This window comes from Nomascus leucogenys, unplaced genomic scaffold (genome assembly GCF_006542625.1).
Source record: "Nomascus leucogenys isolate Asia unplaced genomic scaffold, Asia_NLE_v1 Super-Scaffold_249, whole genome shotgun sequence".
Taxonomy (NCBI): Eukaryota; Metazoa; Chordata; class Mammalia; order Primates; family Hylobatidae; genus Nomascus; species Nomascus leucogenys.
The window spans coordinates 2,758,214-2,778,599 of NW_022095768.1; the positions used below are offsets into that span (position 1 = coordinate 2,758,214).

General features: G+C 50.3%; 1 protein-coding gene across 6 annotated transcripts in view; it reads right to left on the reverse strand.

Moving 5' to 3' along the window:
* Positions 1 to 1,751: 1,751 nt before the first annotated feature.
* Positions 1,752 to 20,386, reverse strand: part of RHBDL3 (rhomboid like 3) — a 60,454-nt gene continuing 41,819 nt past the window's right edge. For 5 of the 6 annotated variants that reach the window (XM_030807941.1, XM_030807940.1, XM_030807943.1 and 2 more), the window contains 2 exons: positions 10,382 to 10,442; positions 1,752 to 5,437 (listed from right to left, as the gene is read on the reverse strand). In XM_030807941.1, coding sequence (XP_030663801.1) covers positions 5,166 to 5,437; positions 10,382 to 10,442 — 333 coding nt within the window. In that variant the 3' untranslated portion in view covers positions 1,752 to 5,165. Of the gene's footprint in view, positions 5,438 to 10,381; positions 10,443 to 10,867; positions 11,213 to 20,386 lie in introns of those variants that run through there. The other variant, XM_030807942.1, reaches the window with a different exon arrangement.

Below are 20,386 nucleotides of genomic sequence, written 5' to 3' on the forward strand. Positions count from 1 at the left end.
GGCCAGGCTGGTCTCAAACTCCTCAGGTGATCCACCTGCCTCGGCCTCCCAAAGTGCTGGGATTACAGGTGCGAGCCACTGTGCCTGGCCCTTCATTTCTTAATTACCTTATTATTGGGAAGTGCCTTATTAATGTATGGAAGAATGAGAATCTAGTATCAATAGAAGGGAAGAACCAGGAAAGTAAAAAAGGGAGAGGAGGCAAAGGCAGAGAATTCAACAGCTTCTGGCTCTCCAAGGAGCTTGCCTTTATTGATTGATTGATTGATTGATTGAGACAGGGTCCACTCTGTCACCCAGATTGGAGTGCTGTGGCAGGATCTCGGCTCACTGCAACCTCTGCCTCCCAGGCTCAAGCAATTCTGCCTCAGCCTCCTGAGTAGCTGGGACTACAGGCATGCACCACTACCGCCGGCTAATTTTTGTATTTTTAGTACAGACAGGGTTTCACCATGTTGGCCAGGCTGGTCTGGAACTCCTGACCTCGTGATCTGCCCGCCTCAGCCTCCCAAAGTGTTGGGATTATAGGCGTGAGCCACTGCACCTGGCAGTTTTTTTGTATTATTAGTAGAGACGTGGTTTTGTCATTTTGGCCAGGCTGGTCTCGAACTTCTGACCTCAAGTGATCTGCCTGCCTCGGCCTCCCAAAGTGCTGGGATTACAGGCATGAGCTACCGTGCCTGGCAGGACTTGCCTTTAAATGGCTCAGGTACTTGAGCCTGAAGTTGACCTATAAGAGCACTGATGCTCAGAGAGGATCCTGATTTCTCTTTCTAGGGAAGCTGGATCTCCACACTCTAAACCGAAGTGGGTTCTTTGGCCTTTAGCCTTAATGGCACTCTAAAGTTTGTTCTTGGATAGATTCTGCAGCATTTACATTTTCTTTTCTTTTCCTTTTTTTTAAAATTTTGAGACAGAGTCTAGTTCTGTTGCCCAGGCTGGAGTTTAGTGGCATGATCTTGGCTCACTGCAGCCTTTGCCTCCAGGGTTCAAGCGATTCTCCTGCCTCAGCCTCCTGAGTAGCTGGGATTACAGGTGCCCACCACAATGCCCAGTTAATTTTTGCATTTTTAGTAGAGACAGGATTTAACTGTGTTGGCCAGGCTGGTCTCGAACTCCTGACCTCATGATCCACCCACTTCGGCCTCCCAAAGTGCTGAGATTACAGGCGTGAGCCACTGCGCCTGGCCTGTTTTTTTTTTTTTTTTTTTTTTTTGAGACGGAGTCTCACTCTGTTGCCACACTGGAGTGCAGTGGTGCGATCTCGGCTCACTGCAACCTCTGCCTCCCTGGTTCAAGCGATTCTCTTGCCTTAGCTTCCTGAGTAGCTGGGATTACAGGCGTGTGCCACCACACCCAGCTAATTTTTTGTATTTTTAGTAGAGACAGGGTTTCATCATGTTGGCCAGGCTGGTCTTGAACTCCTGACCTCAGGTGATCCACACGCCTCGGCCTCCCAAAGTGCTGGGATTACAGGCGTGAGCCACCATGCCGTCCTACATACACATTTTTATGGGAAGAGAAATCACAGCTTTCATCAACCACTCAAAAGAGTTCAGTGATTTGAGAAAAGTTAAGTAAGATGCACACAGCTACAGACTGGTGCTAAGCACTGATGCCCCAATCTGTATTTTATAGAAATCCTAGATCCACCATCGCTGCTGTTCACCCTCTCCCACCCATCCTGACCCAGACCCAGATGAAACAGGCCCTAATGCCTGCCCTTCAGGTCACTTCCTGAATAACCAATGGCTTGGAAAAAAAAAAATCTTTAATGGAATTTGTGCTCAAATAATATGTTACAACAAAAATATACAGAATGTACACAATACAAAAATACTTAGAAACAAACATTGCAGTTTGCGTTTTGTTTTTTCCACTTACTCAAGTCCTCGGAGGGGCAGTTCACCGTTGGACACTGTTTTTAAGGCAGAGGAGAACCGTGCTTTCCAGCCATCATGGGGAGCAACATGAATGATGCCAGGAAGGGCTTTCACGGCACCCAGGGAATCTGCATGACGTATTTGCAAATTAAACTGGACGCTGGGGGAAGATCCTGGCTTGGTGAGCAATGGCTCCCGTAATCCTCTGGGCAAGAATGGTTCTCATGGAAATCGACAGTCCTATTAGCTGGCAAAGAGCCTCATTAGGGAGCTTTTCCTAATGAAAAAATGAATGATGAACGGTGTCATTCAAGCGAAATTTCTCCTTTGAAGGTTTGTTTTCCCTTCCCCAGTTTCTGTGATTCCTCTCCCATTTAATGAGAGCCAGTGAGTCTATGGCTGCTGTTTGGGGATTCCCCAGCTTTCAGTTTCTGTATCCTGTGGATAAAAGGCCAACCTACCTCCACCAGCCTGAAGATTTATACACCACCCTCTGGGCCGGCAGCCACCTCAGACAAGGAAAGAGGCAGGGAGGACATGGCCAGCCTTGGCCATGGGGAAGTGCTGCTGAGAGGGTGGTGGGACCTGCTGAGGAGAAAGCCAGATGCCACAAAGGGAACCCCTCTGACCAGACAGCTGCCTCCTGACCTGGGGAGAGGCCTGGGTCAGGTGAAGTGACCCTATGACCCCACCCTGTGGCCCCGCTTGGAAGTCATGGTTGGGAGAGGGGGTGGAGGTGGGTGTGTTGACGGGGAACAGCTGGGGCCGGTGGTCTAAGGTGTAGACGAGGGTCCTTGGCAGCAGAGGACACACTTAACATGGTGGGAGACACGATTCCGCCTCCACTGTCCTTCTCAGTAACAAGCTTCCCTGGGAGTCCCCGAGGGAGCTGAGTGCTTCTGTGAGGGATTTCTAGAGTCTTCTAGTTCAATGCTTTCTCACCCCTGAGAGAGGAAGCCCCCTCTCCAGGTCATACCAGACAAAGGTGGAACTCTGCTCATTCCACCCACACCACAGAAGCCCCACGGGCCAGGACAGGAATCTGGAGGGGATTCTCCATCCCTCCAGGAAAGGACCTCATCACTCAGCTTAGTGCGGCTGCAGTCCAGGCAGAGGCAGCAATGTCCTGGCTCCTTCTGCATCTTCCCCCGGTCTTCCCTGAGCCCAGCCCCACAGCCTCAGAGCCTCCTCCTCTAAGGCACTGACTTCCATCTACATCTTTCTATCTCTAGGGCAGAGAACGGTGGGCAGGGCACACACAAGACGCCCCAGGCTGACGCAACACCACCAAAGACGTGGGCCCACAGTGCCACAGGCTGTGGCCCTCAGCACGGCACTGGCGCGGGGGAGCAGGACCTAGGGAACTACATATGTGGATGAGGCCAGGGCAATCTATTTAGCAGTGGGCCAAGATGGGGTATGGCTGGGGCTCGCCTGCCAGTAAGTGACTGAGGCCATTTACATGTAGTCACCAGGATGGGAAGCCACTGTGGCCCAAGACCCCAAATGCCTGGCCTGACTGACCCTGGACCCCGCTACACTCAAGTGCCTGGATGGGCACGAGGCTGGAGGAAGACCGTTCCCACACTCCTGCCCCTGTTTCGGGACACGCCCAGCCCCCTGCCTCCTCCCAGGCCTGGCGTTCTTTGTTCTTCTGGGCTGTCAGTGGTTGAGAATTCCAAGAGCACAATAAAGGGAGTGTCATCTTTTGTCAAAGGTCATCCTCATGCCCTCCATTCGGGGCCTGCACCAGCTCCTATTAGGAGGGTCATTCCCCCCATCTTGTTTTCCCACCTGTAAAATGGGGTGGGGTGGATTTGATAACCACCGTGTTCTCTCCCGCATCGAAGCCCCTGAGGTTACTGGCTGCCCTCCCTCTGAGGTTCGTCCACACACCCAACAATTCTCCCAAGGCAAAGTTTTCCAACTAAATTTGACTTCCTCTTCCTGTAGCCTCCTGTCCCCCTAACTCAAAGTGATACATGGCCTCAACATTCCTACACCAGCCTCTCTTGCACCCCTAAAGCTCTTTCTCTCCTAAGGGAGATAGGATGGAACCTTTTTGGATATGAAGGCCATCTCAGAGGGAAACAAGAGCTGAACCTGGCAAACCTCAGCATCCAGGGATCCCCGGAGGCCTTGAGCTCTCCCTCCAGCAGCGCCATTCTGCCACCAGTCAGTGATGCTCAGGGGCAGGTGTGGAAGGGAAAGGAGATGCGAAGGAAGGGGGCAGGCTTTATCAAAGCAAGGACACTCAGCAACCACAGCACACCATGGTCTCTTACCTCTCACGGACGCCTACGTGGGCCCCCTGCATCCGCCATGCCTTCTCTGCCGGCGCTGACTTGCCTCAATGACCTTTCCCGTCACATACACACACACACACACACACACACACACACACGCATGAATGTTTCAAAACACTGTCTCCATAACCAAAGAGAGGCACAAAGTAGTGTTAGGGCAGCAAAAGGAAAGAAAAAGACCCTAAAACAAGGCTGAGCATGGAGGCTGGGGCACCAGTGTGAGATGCCAATATCCTGGAAGAAAGGGAGGGAGAAGTCTGAAGCTGGTCCTGGGTCGTCTTCTCCAGGGTGGAACTTGGAATGAAGTTTATTCCCCCTGCTTGGGTCCCTCTCACTGGGTACCCCCAGCACAAGAGGGGGCCTAGAGCCTACAGCCTCCCTGCTCTGCCCAACCCAGGCACAACAGATCATGCCCCAGTGCCCACCAACCAGCCCAGGAGGGCACCCTGGTTTCAGCCAGGTCACAGCTGACATGTCCAGTAGGCCCTCTTCTTACTGGAGCTCCAGACCCAGCAGGTGTCAAGGAGACACCACATGGCCTGCAATTATCTCTGAGCTAGAGATGGGCCATGCCTGGCTGCAACAACCCTCGAGCCTTCCCATGTCTCTTAGGGTCTCTGAGGGTAGAGGATGAGGAAGAAGCTGCTGCTCAATCGCAGCAGCGAGGCCCCATGGAAGAAGCCCAGCCCAGGTGAGGGAGGGCCACTCTCACACCCCACCCCAGACCTTCACCCTGGCCCGATGTCATCAGAGCAGCCGAGAAAAACAACAGCAGCCACATCAACTCCTCCGCCAGGTGCCTTTCAGAAAAGGGTCTCCACTGTGTGTCCAAATCTAAACACAAACATTATAGCGGCCCAGAGTCTTCTGTCCTCGCCTGCCCGGCCTAGTTGAGCTGGTGATGAGAAGAAACCTTGAAGGCGCTCCCTGTGGGTGCTGCTTTTCCCTCCCCTCCCCGACCTTGGGCCTCCAGCCCTCAGGGGGGAGGCGGCAGCTTCAAGTCCAGCAGGGTGTAGGCAAAGATGTTCCAGAAGACGGCGAACAGCACGAAGACGGTGTACATGGCCACAAAAATCCACCACAGTGACTGGTCCTGGAGCCTCTGCTCGTAGTTCCTCAGGACCACCACGCCCAGGGTGATACCCACAGCCACGCCACCCAAGTGCGCCATGAAGCTTGGGTGAGGGCACGGGGGATAGGCCGATGGGTGGAAGCGGAGCCACACGGCCCGCCCGAACTCCATGCTCACTGCAAGGGGAGGAAGCAGAGAGATGTCACAGGAGGGCCCTGAGCAGGGGCTGAGGGCCTTCACTTCATCACCCACCCATGAATTCATTCCCTATTAGGCCAAGCACCATTCTCTGCACTGGGGACACAGTAGTGAAGGAGGCAGGCAAATCTCTGTTCTCCCAGAGCTTACAGGGTCTAGCAATAAACCAGTAAGCAATCACATACATAAGATAATTTCAGGAAGAGAGACATCTATGGGGGGAAACAGGTGATGTAAAAGCAATGCCTGGTTTAAGGAGGGAAATTCTTTAGCTCAGGGAGTCACGCAAAACCTCTCTAAAGAGGTGACATTTGGCCGGGCACGGCAGCTCACACCTGTAATCTCAGCACTTTGGGAGGCCGAGGTGGGTGGATCACTTGAGGTCAGGAGTTCGAGACCAGCCTGGCCAACATGGTAAAACCCTGTCTCTACTAAAAATACAAAAATTAGCTGGGTGTGGTGGTGGGCTCCTGTAATCCCAGCTACTTAGGAAGCTGAGGCAGAATTGCTTGAACCCAGGAGGTGGAGGTTGCAGTGAGCTGAGATTGCGCTACTGCGCTGCAGCCTGGGCGACAGAGCAAGACTGTCTCAAAAACAAACAAAAAAAGAAAACCCCGACCCCAACAAATTGCTGAATTGACCGCTTAACAGATTCTTTTTGTTGTTCTTGTTGACACAGGTCTCACTCTAGGCTGGAGTACAGCGGCACCATCACAGCTCACTTCAGCCTCAACCTCCCGGGCTCAGGTGATCCTACCATCACAGCCTCCCAAGTAGCTGGGACTACAGGCACCCACCACCACATCTGGGTAATTAAATTTTTTTTTTTTTTTTTTTTTTTTTTGTAGAGATGAGGTCCTACTGTGTTGCTCAGGCCTGAACTCCTGGGCTCAAGTGAGTCTCCTGCCTCAGCCTCTCACAGTGCTAGGATTACAGGCATGAGCCACCACACCCAGACCCTTAACAGATTCTAAGATGCCTTCATCCTGATCACCAATCCACGCTTCTTGTGTGAACTTCTTGGGTCAGCCAGTCAAGTGGGGATGAGTATCTTGAAACGACGGGTGCTAGGAAACTGCCATCCCATTATCCACTACCAAAAGAACACTGAGGGTAGGTATTATTATTCCCATTTTACAGATGAGAAAACCAAGGCAAATTTGACATTGAAATAAAGCCCTCTGAGGGGAATTTTATACCTCTTTAGGTACCAGTTAATCAGCCAGGGCACTTCTCTCCACCCTAACCACTGCAGGGGGTGCCAGAACCTCCAGGGACCTTCATTTCCCTTGGGGTTGCCCAGCCTTCTGGGCTGAGCCCTGTAACTCCAAGGATGGCCGATAGATGGCAGAAAAGGCGCATCCAGGGACCGACCCTCCGCCCTCCGCTCCCCCACTCTTGCCCTGGGACAGCCTTCCAGCCTTGGCTCCCCAGGTCCAGAGTTTGATAAAGGAGGTTTGAAAGATGATGGTCTCCAACTCCGATACAGCATTTTAGTTTTTATGATGTTTACAGTTGGATTTTTTTTTTTGAGACGGAGTCTCGCTCTGTTGCCCAGGCTGGAGTGCAGTGGCGCGATCTCGACTCACTGCAAGCTCCGCCTCCCGGGTTCACGCCATTCTCCTGCCTCAGCCTCCCGAGTAGCTGGGACTACAGGCGCCCGCCAACACGCCCGGCTAATTTTTTTGTATTTTTAGTAGAGACGGGGTTTCACCGTGTTAGCCAGGATGGTCTCGATCTCCTGACCTCGTGATCCGCCCGCCTCGGCCTCCCAAAGTGCTGGGATTACAGGCTTGAGCCACCGCGCCCGGCCTTCGGTATTTTGTATTTTTAGTAGAGACGGGGTTTCACCGTGTTAGCCAGGATGGTCTCTATCTCCTGACCTCATGATCCGCCCGCCTCGGCCTTCCAAAGTGCTGGGATTACGGGCGTGAACCACCGCGTCTGGCCGGATTTTTTTTTAAACAAGACTCATGCTTCTCTTTCCTTCCTCAAAAACGAACAAACTCAGAGCCTAAGCAGACGCAGAAGCTATGCCATACCCACTGCCACCCCACTGCACCCTAATGCCCTGACTCAAGGAGTCCTCAGGTTTTAAGGCTTGGAAGGTCCTTCCTGGGATGAGAGATCCTCCAGCTTCATCCAGGAAACAGATCCAGAGAGACCCACAGAGGGTCAGGGGCAGACCCAATTTCTTGAAAGCCATGGGGTAAGAAGTAAGGAAGGTGGACGTGAATTGAAGCGAGCTCTTCCAGGCCTGACCCTCCATCCCAGGTTTGTTCGGACTCAGTCTTCCTCTTACCTACACGGCAGGTGGCTGACCCACAGAAAGCCCAGGTGCTGTCTAGCTTGGCTAACATGTGGGACATTTGAAATGGCACAGGTTGGCTCTGAATTCTGGCTCTATCACTTCTTAGCTGGGTGACCTTGGGCTAGGAAACTAACTGTCTGAGCCTGGAGTTTCTACCTATAAATTAAGCTAATAATAATACCCTTTTTAAGTGGGTTTGGAGGACTGGATGAGAAAATGCGTTCACTCCCTCTTCTATCCTCATTGCTTTATTTATTTATTTATTTTTTTTTTGAGACAGAGTCTCGCTCTGTTGCTGAGGCTGGAGTGCAGTGGCATGATCTCGGCTCACTGCAACCTCCGCCTCCCAGGTTCAAGGGATTCTCCTGCCTCAGCCTCCTGAGTAACTGGGATTACAGGCGCGTGCCACCACACCCGGCTAATTTTTGTATTTTTAGTAGAGACAGGGTTTCACCATGTTGGTCAGGCTGGTCTCGAACTCCTGACCTCAGGTGATCTACTTGCTTCAGCCTTTCAAAGTGCTGGGAGTACAGGCATAAGCCACTGTGCCCGGCCTTTTCTTTTTTTCTTTTCTTTTTTTTTTTTTTTTTTTTTAAGGCAGGGTCTCGCTCTGTCACACAGGCTGAAGTGCAGTGGCATGATCATAGCTCACGGCAGCCTCAAGCTCCTGGGCTAGGACTACAGGCACAAGCCACCATGCCTGGCTAATTTTTAATTTTTTTTTTTTTTTTTTTTTTTGTAGAGACAGGGTCTTGCTCTGTTGCCCAGGCTGGTATTGAACTCCTAGGCTCAAGAGATCTTCCTGCCTCCGTCTAAGTAGCTAGGACTACAGGCACAAGCCACCATGCCTGGCTAGTTTTTTTGTATTTTTTTTTTTGTAGAGACAAGGTCTTGCTATATTGCCAAGGCTGGTCTTGAACTCCTGGGCTCAAGTGATCCTCCCACTTTGGCCTCCCAAAGTGCTGGGTGTACAGGCGTCAGCCACACTGCCCGGCCCCTACCTTCACTGCTTCTATTCAGACTCATCTCTTTCGATCTCAGAAAGAGCCCTTTGGCCTCTGGTCTTATCCCCCTTGTCCCCACAATCTATTCTCCACACTGCAGCCTGACTGGTTTTCTAAAACTCTGGTTATCCATCAATAACTCTCTTGTTGAAAGCCCCCCAGTGGGATCCCAGGGAATGCAAAGTGAAGTACATTTTCTTTTCTTAGCATTTAAAGCCCTTAACAATCTGACTCATACCATTTCACTAACTTTATCTCTGATCAAAATCACACACAGTCCCAAAACGAATTTCTTGGTTTTGCTAACCAACTCACCGGCCATGACCCTTCACCCATCTATGTGTTAGTTCAGGCTGCAGCTTTGCCTGAAATGTCCTCTTACACCGTGTTTACTTGGTGGACACACGCTTGCCTCTAACACTCAGAACGACCTCTGTAGGTAGAACTGAGCTCTCCCAACTAGGGCCCTGAAGACATCTTGTTCCTAGGGGTTCTTGGACTAGTTACAGTTTGTGAACCTGCTAAAACTGCAGCTTTTGATATATGTGTGTATGCACGAGTGCACATATATGTATTTTTCTGGCGACAGGGCCTTGGACTTTCAACAAGGGATCTCAAAGGATCAGTTCCATGACCAAAAAGGTTAGGAAGTTATTTGTCTTGATCTGGGTGCTGGTCCTTAAGCACTTTTCTGTTTCTATATTATACGTCAATAAAAAGATGAAAAAATAGGCTGGGGCCAGGCGTGGTGGCTCACGCCCATAATCCCAGCACTTTAGAAGGCCAAGGCGGGCAGATCACCTGAGGTCAGGAGTTTGAGACCAGCCTGGCCAACATGGTGAAACCCCGTCTTTACAAAAAATACAAAAAAGTAGCTGGGCGTGGTGGCACGTGCCTGTAATCATAGCTACTTGGGGGGCTGAGACAGGAGAATCGCTTGAACCCGGGAGGTGGAGATTGTGGTGAGCTGAGATCACGCCACTGTAGTCTAGCCTGGGCGACAGAGGGAGGCTCCATCTCAAAAAAATAAAATAACATAACATAACATATAACATAACATAACATAACATCACATAAAATAAAAGGCTGGGCATGGTGACTCACACCTGTAATCCCAGCAACTTGAGAGGCCAAGGCAGGAGGATTGCTTGAACCCAGGAGTTCAACACCAGCCTGGGCAACATGGCAAGACCCCCATCTCTGCAAAAAATTTTAAACAGCCAGGCATGGTACCACACATGTGTAGTCCCAGCTATCTGGGAGGCTGAAGAGGGAGGATCACCAGAGCCCAGGCAGGAGTCTGATGCTGCAGTGAGCTATGATTGTGCCACTGCACTGCAGCCTGGATGACAGAGGGAGACACCCTGTCTCAAAAAAAAAGATGGAAATATAATTTTTAAAAATAGATAAATAAATAAAAGATGAATGGTTACGAAGCAGCACAGCAGAACAGACAGCTCTCACAATATCCCTACATTTTTGCACATCATTATGTCCCACTTTTTTTTTTCTTGACCACAAGCCCGTGAAGGGCAGGGACTGTGCCATCTTTGAACCCCAGGGCCTGGTGCCAGGCTTTGGTCCCCCAGTGCCCCATCAGTACTTACTACAGATAAGGGCCACAGCCATCCGCAGCAGCTTGAACTGGCACTTCATGCCTGACCAGTTCTAGGGAAAAAGGAGAGTTCAGTCAGTTCCAGATTAGACCACTCTTCTGCTGGTGTGTCTTGCTTAAGAAAACCTGACATTAAAATAAGGATCTCCACGAAGTCCTGAATGAGAGGGTTGTGGCTTAGTAGCAGAACACACCACATGGCTTTGAGATTTTAGGCAACAGCAAGTTTACTCCTGTCATAAAAGTTCTTGAGCTCGACTAACAGAGGAAGGGACTCCAGATCTAGGAAGAGGAGAGGCCCTGTCTCCTCAACATGGACAGAGAACATCTCAGAGCTGCATTCACTGCTGAGCTCCATGGTTGCAAAGGATGCAGGATAGCCAACCAAGCAAAGTCAAGGCAGAACCATCAGGATGATAAAAGAGCTCAAAATCCTGCAAATGAGGAATGAATGGGGAAGCCAGGATCTTTTAGTTCAAAAAAGAGGAGACTCAGGGGTCAAGTTCATTGTTGTCAAATATCAAATGAGTCAACACAAGGAAAGGGCACATTCGATTCAGTGTAACCTGCAAGCAGAAGATGCAATGGATGAAAACTTCAGAGAGAGACTTTTTAGCTCAGAGTAAGTTTCCATTTCTAGTAAGCAGAACTCTCCAGAGATAGAATGGTCCGTCTTGCAGGAGTCGTGAGTTTCCCACCATCGGGAGTTTCACGTCACTCGGAAAGGATGCTCCAGTGGAGAATCAGATGCTGGAGAGGGGGTGGGCCAGGTGGCCTTCAAACAACTCCCTCTCTCCCCTGAGAATCTTGGAAAACTTGGAACCTCCAAAGCAGATAAACAGTACAATTATTCACTTTACAAAAGGACTTTTCACTTTACAAAAGACTTCACCACAGGGTTCCTTTGAGAGGCACTCCTGCAGTGCATTCAAAGCACTATTTCATTTATACAGAGGTGGGCATGCACAGAAATGAGCCCGGAATCTTCCCGGAACACATAAGCCCCAGGGAAGGAGGGCACAACCAGGGGACTTTGGTTCCCTCCCACCACCCAATCTGCCTTTGCTGCCTGGCCCAGACCCAGCTCGGGGGCATGTCTGGCACTTCTTTGAGGTTGCAGGAACACCCGTGTAACTTTACAGAGGCCCTGAACACTGGCATGGACACTAGCATCTATGAAAGCTTCAGTCAAGCAATTAGGACACAGAGCAGATGCCAAAGAGGGGGAAATCCTCACAGCCTTCATTTCTTGCCCACCTCCTCCCTTCTCCCCATCCTCCCTCACTGACCGGCAACCCCTTCTTCACAGAAAGTGAAGTGTGGGCCACCCGCGGTCCCGCTTTAGGTGGAAAGCCTATCTTCGCTTGCCGACATATTCCGTGCTAGGAAGCAGATGGCAGGATATTGTTGTCATCTGCTGGTGTCTGCCCACAGAGGAGCCTTGCCAGGAGACGAGGAACAAAACAGGAGTCAGTGCCCTCCCCTGAATCTAGCGACCCAATCTGAGCTGGCTCAGTTAGCGGATGGTGGGCACCACAGCCCCTTTTCAAGCTGAAACCCTAGGATGGGAGGAAACTTGGGAAGCATCTAATGGGACATCTCTTCCCAAAGGCAGACACCCACTGCCAAGTAGCCAACAAGATGGCCCTCCATCCCACGTGATGGGGTGCTCCCTGCCTCCCTGGGAGCCCTGGGAAGGGCTCTCACCCCTAACGGTTCTTCTTGCTGTTGCTTGCCAGGCTTTCCTTCCCTATAATGTCCCCTCCATGGGTTTCAATTCTCCCTTAAAAGTGATACCCGGCTGGGCGCAGTGGCTCATGCCTGTAATCACAGCACTTTGGGAGGCTGAGGCGGGTGGATCACTTGAGCCAGACTCTGTCTCAAAAAAAAAAATAAATAAAAAAGTGGTACCCATGTTCATAGCAGCATTATTCACCATAGGCAAGATGTGGAAGCCACCCTGGTGTCCATGGATGGATGGATAAATGAAATATACATACATATGTCTGTAAATTTGGTTTCTTGCTCACCTCCTCCCTTCCCCCACTCTTCTTCACTGACCGGCAACCCCTTCTTCACAGAAGGTGAGGTGAGCCACCTGCCTTCCCCCTTTTTAGGTGGAAAGTCTAATCTTCACTTGCTGACATGTTCCAAGCTAAGAAGCAGATGGCAGGATAACGTTTTCACCGGCTGATATATACATACAACGGAATACAATTCAGCCTTAAAAAGGCGGTGGCTCACGCCTATAATCCCAGCACTTTGGGAGGCCGAGGCGGACGGATCACAAAGACAAAGGCGATCGAGACCATCCTGGCTAACACGGTGAAACCCCGTCTCTACTGAAAATACAAAAAATTAGCCGGGCGCGGTGGCGGGCACCTGTAGCCCCAGCTACTTAGGAGGCTGAGGCAGGCAAATGGCGTGAACCCAGGAGGTGGAGCTTGCAGTGAGCCGAGATTGCGCCACTGCACTCCAGCCTGGGGGACAGAGCGAGACTCGTCTCAAAAAAAAAAAAAAAAGGGAGGGAATTCTGACCCATGTTACAGCACGAATAAACCTGGAGGACCTTATGCTAAGTGAAATAAGGCAGTCACAGAAAGCTAAATACTGTATGATTCCACTTAGATGAAGTATGGAGTAATTAAATTCATGGAGACAGAAAGTAGAATGGTGGTTGCCAGGGGCTGGAGGGAGGAGGGGGTGGGGAGTCATTGTTTAGTGGGTACAGAGTTTCAGTTTTGTAAGATGAAAAGAGTTCTGGAGACAGATGGCGATGATTGTACAACAATGTGAATGTATGAATGTACTTAATGCCATTGAACTGTACATTTAAAATGTAACTGTATATTTTAAGATGGTACATTTTATGGTATGTACATTTATCACAATTAAAAGCAAAAGTACAGAAGACTTTTTCTTTTTAAGAGACAGGGTTTCACTCTGCCAACCAGGCTGGAATGCAGCAATGCAATCATAGCTCACTGCAGCCTCAAACTCCTGGGCTCAAGTAATCCTCCTGCCCCAGCTTCCCAGGTAGCTAGGATTATGGGCATGTGCCACCACACCTGGCTAAATTTTTTATTTTTTGTAGATATGAAACTTCACTATGTTGTCAGGTTGGTCTCGAACTCCTGGCCTCAAGTGGTCCTCCAGCCTCGGCCTCCCAAAGTGCTGGGATTACAGGCCAGGTGCTCACGCCTATAATCCCAGTGCTTTGGGAGAGGCCAAGGCAGGAGGAATGCTTGAGCCTGAGAGTTCGAGACCAGAATGGGCAACATGGCGAAACCCTGCCTCTATAAAAAATTAGCTGGGCATGGTGGTGTGCACCTGTAGTGCCAGCTACTCAGGAGGCTGAGGTGGGAGGATTGCTTGAGCCCAGGAGGTGGAGGTTGCAGTGAGCTGAAATTGCACCAGCGCACTCTGGCCTGGGCAACAGAGTGAGACCCTTTCTCAAAAACAACAACAGGCCAGGTGTGGTGGCTCAGGCCTGTAATCCCAGCACTTTGGGAGGCTGATGCAGGCGGATCACTTGAGGCCAGGAGCTCAAGACCAGCCTGGCAAACAACGAAACCCCATCTCTACTAAACATATAAAAAAATTAGCTGGGTGTGGCGGTACATGCCTGTAACCCCAGCTACTCTGGAGGCTGAGGCGCAAGAATTGCTTGAACCTGGGAGGTGGAGGCTGCAGTGAGACGATATTGCGCCACTGCACTCCAGCCTGGGCGAAGGGTGAGACTCTGTCTCAAAACAACAACGAAACAAAACGTGCTGGGATTACAAGCATGAGCCATTTGTGTTCGGCCCCCTCTGAGTAAATATCTTATTATTTTTCTTTTTTTTCCTTTGAGACAGGGTCTCACTCTATTGCCCAGGCTGGAGTGAAGTGGCATGATCACGGCTCACTGCAGCCTTGACCTTCTGGGCTCAAGTGATCCTCCCACTTCAGCCTCCCAACTAGCTGGGACTATAGGCACACTCTACCACACCCGGCTGATTTTTAAATTTTTTGTAGAGATGGGGTCTCCCTATGTTGCTCAGGCTGGTTCAGAACTCCTGCGCTCAAGCAATTCACCTTCCTCGGCCTCCCAAAGTGCTGGAATTGTAGGCATGAGCCACCAAGCCTGGCCTAAGTGAATATCTTATCTGAAGACAGTGTCTCTTTCACTATGTCCTGAGTGGTAATATCAGGCAAAGTAAGTTAGAATGTGTGGACAGCTCTCTCTTTTATCTGAGGTCTCCTGTCTCCATGCCCCTCCTGGACCCTATCTGGGATAGATGTTAAACGTACCATCCTTATTTTTGGCCTGGTTGGCCATCAGTGGGGTGGCTCAGAATTCCTTCTTCTCTATTGTTTTCATTTGTGAATCTGAGATAACAATAGCACCTTATGTCAGCTACCCACCTCATCAGGTGGTTTTGAGAATGAAATGAATATATGTAAAGCACTAAGACCACTGCCTGGCACACAGTAGGCATCATCTAAATGTGTGACAATATCTTGACCTGAGACAAAGACGGGGAGTTTGCCCTGCAGAGTGGCTTGAAAAAATCTGAATCTGAATGACTCCAGTTTTGCTACAGCACTTCCCAGGCCCTGCTTTATCGGTTTACAACATCTGCCTGGACCCTGACAGCCCTGGAGCTTGCCAAGCTGATCCAGTCCATCCCTCTGCTGCACACTTTAGGGAAGAAGAAACTGAGGATTCAGGAGGGCTGGTGCAAGGTCACAGTGAGTGAATGGTGAGCTGACTGGGCTCCTGGTCCAGGGCTCTGTCCACCCAGACTTCAGAGGTCACATTCCATGTGCCTGTGCTGTCTGTCCCAGCTGCCCACTAATGGAGCGAAAGAACGCCAGTAAATATGACCTGCCTCCCAGCAGCTGAGGGGTTAAACTAGAGAGTCCCCGCTTCCAACCAGCTGCCTTACTTTCCCAATCCAATATTCCCGCCAATAAAATCAGTGCACTGAAACAACAGGAGAGAAGAAAAAAAATCTCACATGCAGCCAGCACTGCTGCTGCTATAAAAGCTGAAAAGCCTGCAGATCTTTGGGGAATACAAACCTTTTGCAGGCCCTTTAATTTCATTCTCTCCCAGAGCCTCAAAGAGTGAGATAGTAACTCACCCACAGCGAACAAGTTGGTAAGCAGTCCCCTCAGCATCTTGCTCACCCAACCGGGTTAAGAGTGCAGAGGCTCAAAGCCAGGCAGGGAGCTTCCATTCCAATACAGCTTTCTTTTTTTTTTTTTTTTTAGACGGAGTCTCGCTCTGTTGCCCAGGCTGGAGTGCAGTGGCGCGATCTGGGCTCACTGCTAGCTCCGCCTCCCGGGTTCACGCCATTCTCCTGCCTCAGCCTCTCCGAGTAGCTGGGACTACAGGCGCCTGCCACCTCGCCCGGCTAATTTTTTGTATTTTTAGTAGAGACGGGGTTTCACCGTGGTCTCGATCTCCTGACCTCATGATCCGCCCGCCTTGGCCTCCCAAAGTGCTGGGATTACAAGCGTGAGCCACCGCGCCCGGCCACAGCTTTCTTTTTTTTTTTTTTTTTTTTGAGATGGAGTCTCACTCTGTCACCCAGGCTGGAGTGCAGTGGCGCGATCTCGGCTCACTGCAACCTCCGCCCCCCAGGTTCAAGCAATTCTCCTGCCTCAGCCTCCTGAGTAGTTGGGATTACAGGCGCGCTGTAATTTTTGTACTTTCAGTAGAGATGGGGTTTCACCATCTTGCCCAGGCTGGTCTTGAACTCCTGAGCTCATGATCCACCCACCTCGGCTTCCCAAAGTGCTGGGATTACAGGCGTGAGCCACCACGTCCGGCCCCGGCCACAGCTTTCTACATCTATCCCTAGTAGAAACGGTTTCTTGTGAAATGACTTCAAGAAAACCCAACACAGGGAATGTGAAAGCATGACACAGATAAATTAGGGAGTGATTCTTTGTCCTACAAAAAGATTTTTCCTTAATAAAGTAAATCTTTTTTTTTTTTTTTTTTTTTTTTTTTTTTTTGATGGAGCCTCACTCTGTCGCCCAGGCTGAAGTGGTGGCGTGATCTCGGCTCACTGCAAGCTCTGCCTCCCAGGTTCACGCCATTTTCCTGCCTCAGCCTCCCGAGTAGCTGGGACCACAGGCGCCCACCACCACACCTGGCTAATTTTTTGTATTTTTTTTTTTTTTAGATGGAGTCTCGCTCTGTTGCCCAGGCTGGAGTGCAGTGGCACCAACTTGGCTCACTGCAACCTCCGCCTCCTGAGTTCAAGCGATTCTTCTGCCTCAGCCTCCTGAGTAGCTGGGACTACAGGCACCTGCCACCACGCTCAGCTAATTTTTGTATTTTTAGTTGAGATGGGGTTTCACCATATTGGCCAGGCTGGTCTCGAACTCCTGAACTTGTGATCCGCCTGCCTCAGCCTCCCAAAGTGCTGAGATTACAGGCATGAGCCACCGCGCCAGCCAATTTTTTGTATTTTTTAGTAGATATGGGGTTTCACATATTAGCCAGGATGGTCTTGATCTCCTGACCTCATGATCCGCCCGCCTCAGCCTCCCAAAGTGCAGGGATTACAGGCATGAGCCACCGTGCCTGGCCAGTAAAGTAAACCTTATAACAGAAATCTTTAGTGTCTGTTAGGCAACCATTTTCCCTTGTGCTTTGACAATGTGGTTCAGTTTGTGAAAATTCAGATCTCAAACATTTTGGGAAAACATCAATCATACACAGTGAAGTGTAAGTAAATATCTTGTAGATTAAAAAATGGAACTCTGGCCAGCAGGAGGCAATTAATAAATTATTCAATTAGGTGTATCTGTATTTTTTTTTTTTTTTTGAGACAGAGTCTCGTTCTGTCGCCCAGGCTGGAGTACAGTGGCGCGATCTCGGCTCACTGCAAGCTCCGCCTCCCGGGTTCAGGCCATTCTCCTGCCTCAGCCTCTCCGAGTAGCTGGGACTACAGGCGCCCGCCACCACGCCCGGCTAATTTTTTGTATTTTTTTAGTGGAGATGGGGTTTCCCCGTGGTCTCAATCTCCTGACCTCGTGATCCGCCCGCCTCAGCCTCCCAAAGTGCTGGGATTACAAGCGTGAGCCACCACGCCCAGCCTTATATTTCTAATGTTTAAAATAAGAAGTCTTGGTGGGGCACGGTGGCTCACACCTGTAATCCCAGCATTTTGGGAGGCTGAGGCGGGTGGATCGCTTGAGTTCAGGAGTTGGAGACCAGCCTGGGCAACATGGTTAGCTGAGCATGGTGGCACGAGCCCGTGGTCCCAGCTACTCGGGGGGCTGAGGCAAGAGGATCGCTTGAGCCCAGGAGGTGGTGGTTGCAGTGAGCCAAGATCGTGCCACTGCACTCCAGCCTGGGCGACACAGCGAAACCCTGTCTCAAAAAAAAAAAAAAAAAAGTCTTGATTATAGGGCTTTTTGCATTCTAGATCTTTTGTTGAAATATTTTGTCCATTTTCTCGTCTCCCAAACAACTGTTTTGTGAAGATGGGATTACAGATGAGACAACTGGGGCTCCAAGAAGTTGAGTAATAGACTCATAGCTATTAAGATGGTGACACTGGTACTCAAATGTGGATTTTCTCTCAAGTCCATGCTTTTTCTTTTCTCTTTTTTTTTTTTTGAGACGGAGTTTCGTTCTTGTTGCCCAGGTTGGAGTGCAATGGCGTGATCTCGGCTCACCACAACCTCCACCTCCTGGGTTCAAACAATTCTCCTGCCTTAGCCTCCCGAGTAGCTGGGATTACAGGCATGCACCACCACACCCAGCTAATTTTGTATTTTTAGTAGAGACGGGGTTTCTCCATGTTGGTCAGGCTGGTCACAAACTCCCAACCTCAGTTGATCTGCCCACCTCGCCCTCCCAAAGTACCAGGATTACAGGCGTGAGCCACTGTGCCTGGCCCAAGTCCATGCTTTTTCTACTTTTAGTTCTGATGAGGTACTTTACCATGTATCTCTCTCTCACACACACATACACACACACACACACACACACACACACACACACACACTCCAAACCTTCATTTTGAAGCTGAAAACAATAGTATATCTATTAGGTAGATCCATATGAAGTTGCCAATATTCAAATGCCGATGGCCCATAGAAAGGGCAATTTTTTTTTGAGACAGGGTCTCTCTCTGTCACCCAGGCTAGAGTGCAATGGTGTGATCTTGGCTCACTGCAACCTCTGCCTCCTGGGTTCAAGTGATTCTACCGCCTCAGCCTCCTGAGTAGCTGGGATTATAGGCACTTACCACCACGCCTGGCTAATTTTGGTGTTTTTAGTAGAAACAGGGTTTCACCATGTTGGTCAGGCTGGTCTCGAACTCCTGACCTCGTGATCCGCCCGCCTCGGCCTCCCAAAGTGCTGGGATTACAGGCGTGAGCCACTGTGCCCAGCCAGAAAGGGCAATTTCATATGGGTCGACCCAACACGTCTCTGAATTGCTTAGCACTAAACTAATTTGAGTAAAGGTAGCCTCTTGACAAAGAGAAACCAGCCTTTTTAATGAGACGATGAGTTTTCTTTCATCGTCAATAAACACCACATAACTTTCTTTCTTTCTTTTTTTTGAGACAGGTCTTCACTCTGTTGCCCTGGCTGGAGTGCAGTGATGCAATCTCAGCTCACTGCCCTCTGCCTCTCTGGCTCAGGTGATCTCAGCCAGCCTCTGGAGTAGCTGGAACCACAGGTGATCTCACCTCAGCCTCCAGAGTTGCTGGAACCACAGGTGCATGACACCACACCAAGATAATTTTTTGTATTTTTGGTAGAGATGGGTAGAGATGTTGCCCAGGCTGGTCTTGAACTCCTGGGCTTAAGTGATCTGCCTGTGTGGACCTCCCCCCCAAAGTGCTGGGATTACAGGTGTGAGCCAGTGCGCCCAACCCACACAACCTCCTAGAGAAGGGCACCCCATGTGTCACGCTCTGGGGACTGCACAGCTCCCACCTGGCCAAGGAAAGCCGTTTGCTTCTGGAAGGCACTGGGCTTTCAGATGAGGCTGCTCATCTCCACAGCTGCAGGCCATGGGCTACTTGACAGAGAGAAGTGTCAACTGGAACAAAACTGCTCTCACACCTCTCTCGACAAACATGCCCTACTCCATGGTCCTTCAGTGGTCTGCCTTCACCATGGGAACTTCTGGGCCATCAGGGCTGTTTCTCATGAGGTGGGGAAGAGGGTGGGAACAGGGCATCGTTCTGAACGCCAGCGTGTTTCTTCCTTCCTGTGTTCTCTTTCAGTTGAGCTTGTTCATCACCCCTACACACATACAAGTCTTGGGCAGAATGGGAGGGAGGAGGTTAGCATTTCCTTCCCCTACTGAAAGGAATTGGGGCAGGGGGAGGGGGGAGTGGAGGAGGCAGAATTCAGAGGAAAAGCTGTGTCTGGGGAAAGATGTGGCACTGATACAGAATGACCCATTTAAAAGGGCCATGGGAGGCAGCCCATGCACTCAGGTTTTCAACAAACTGAGCTGTGTGCATGTGCAAACACACCTGCACACACACACTGAGAGGCTCACCGTTCCACGTTTCCCAACACCCACAGCCTCTCTCTGAGCACTCACCTGAAGGTGCCAAAATTCAGGCCAGTAGCAAGTATAGGCAGGTACTCAGTGTCTGTCTGTCTCTCCCCCTCTCTTCCTTTCTTTCCCCCTCCCTCTTGTGCTCTCTCTTCTCTTGCTCAATGTGCAATGGGCATTTTGATGAGAACAAAAGGGACAGGGTTGGGAGCAGGGTGGGTGACAGAAAGATTGATAAGGAAGAAAAAAATGGGATAATTCAGGAACGCCAAGCCCTGTGCACTGCGATCACTGAGCATTCAAACATCTGCCACGTGGGCAAAGACACTGATGGAGGAGTGGGTGAGAACAGGAGGATCCCAAAGTAAAGCTATGCCTTTTCTGGACATTGTTCCTTCCTTCCATCATTCACTAAAATCTAGTGGGCACCATCTACCATGCTCCCAGCTGTATGCCAGGTACTGGGA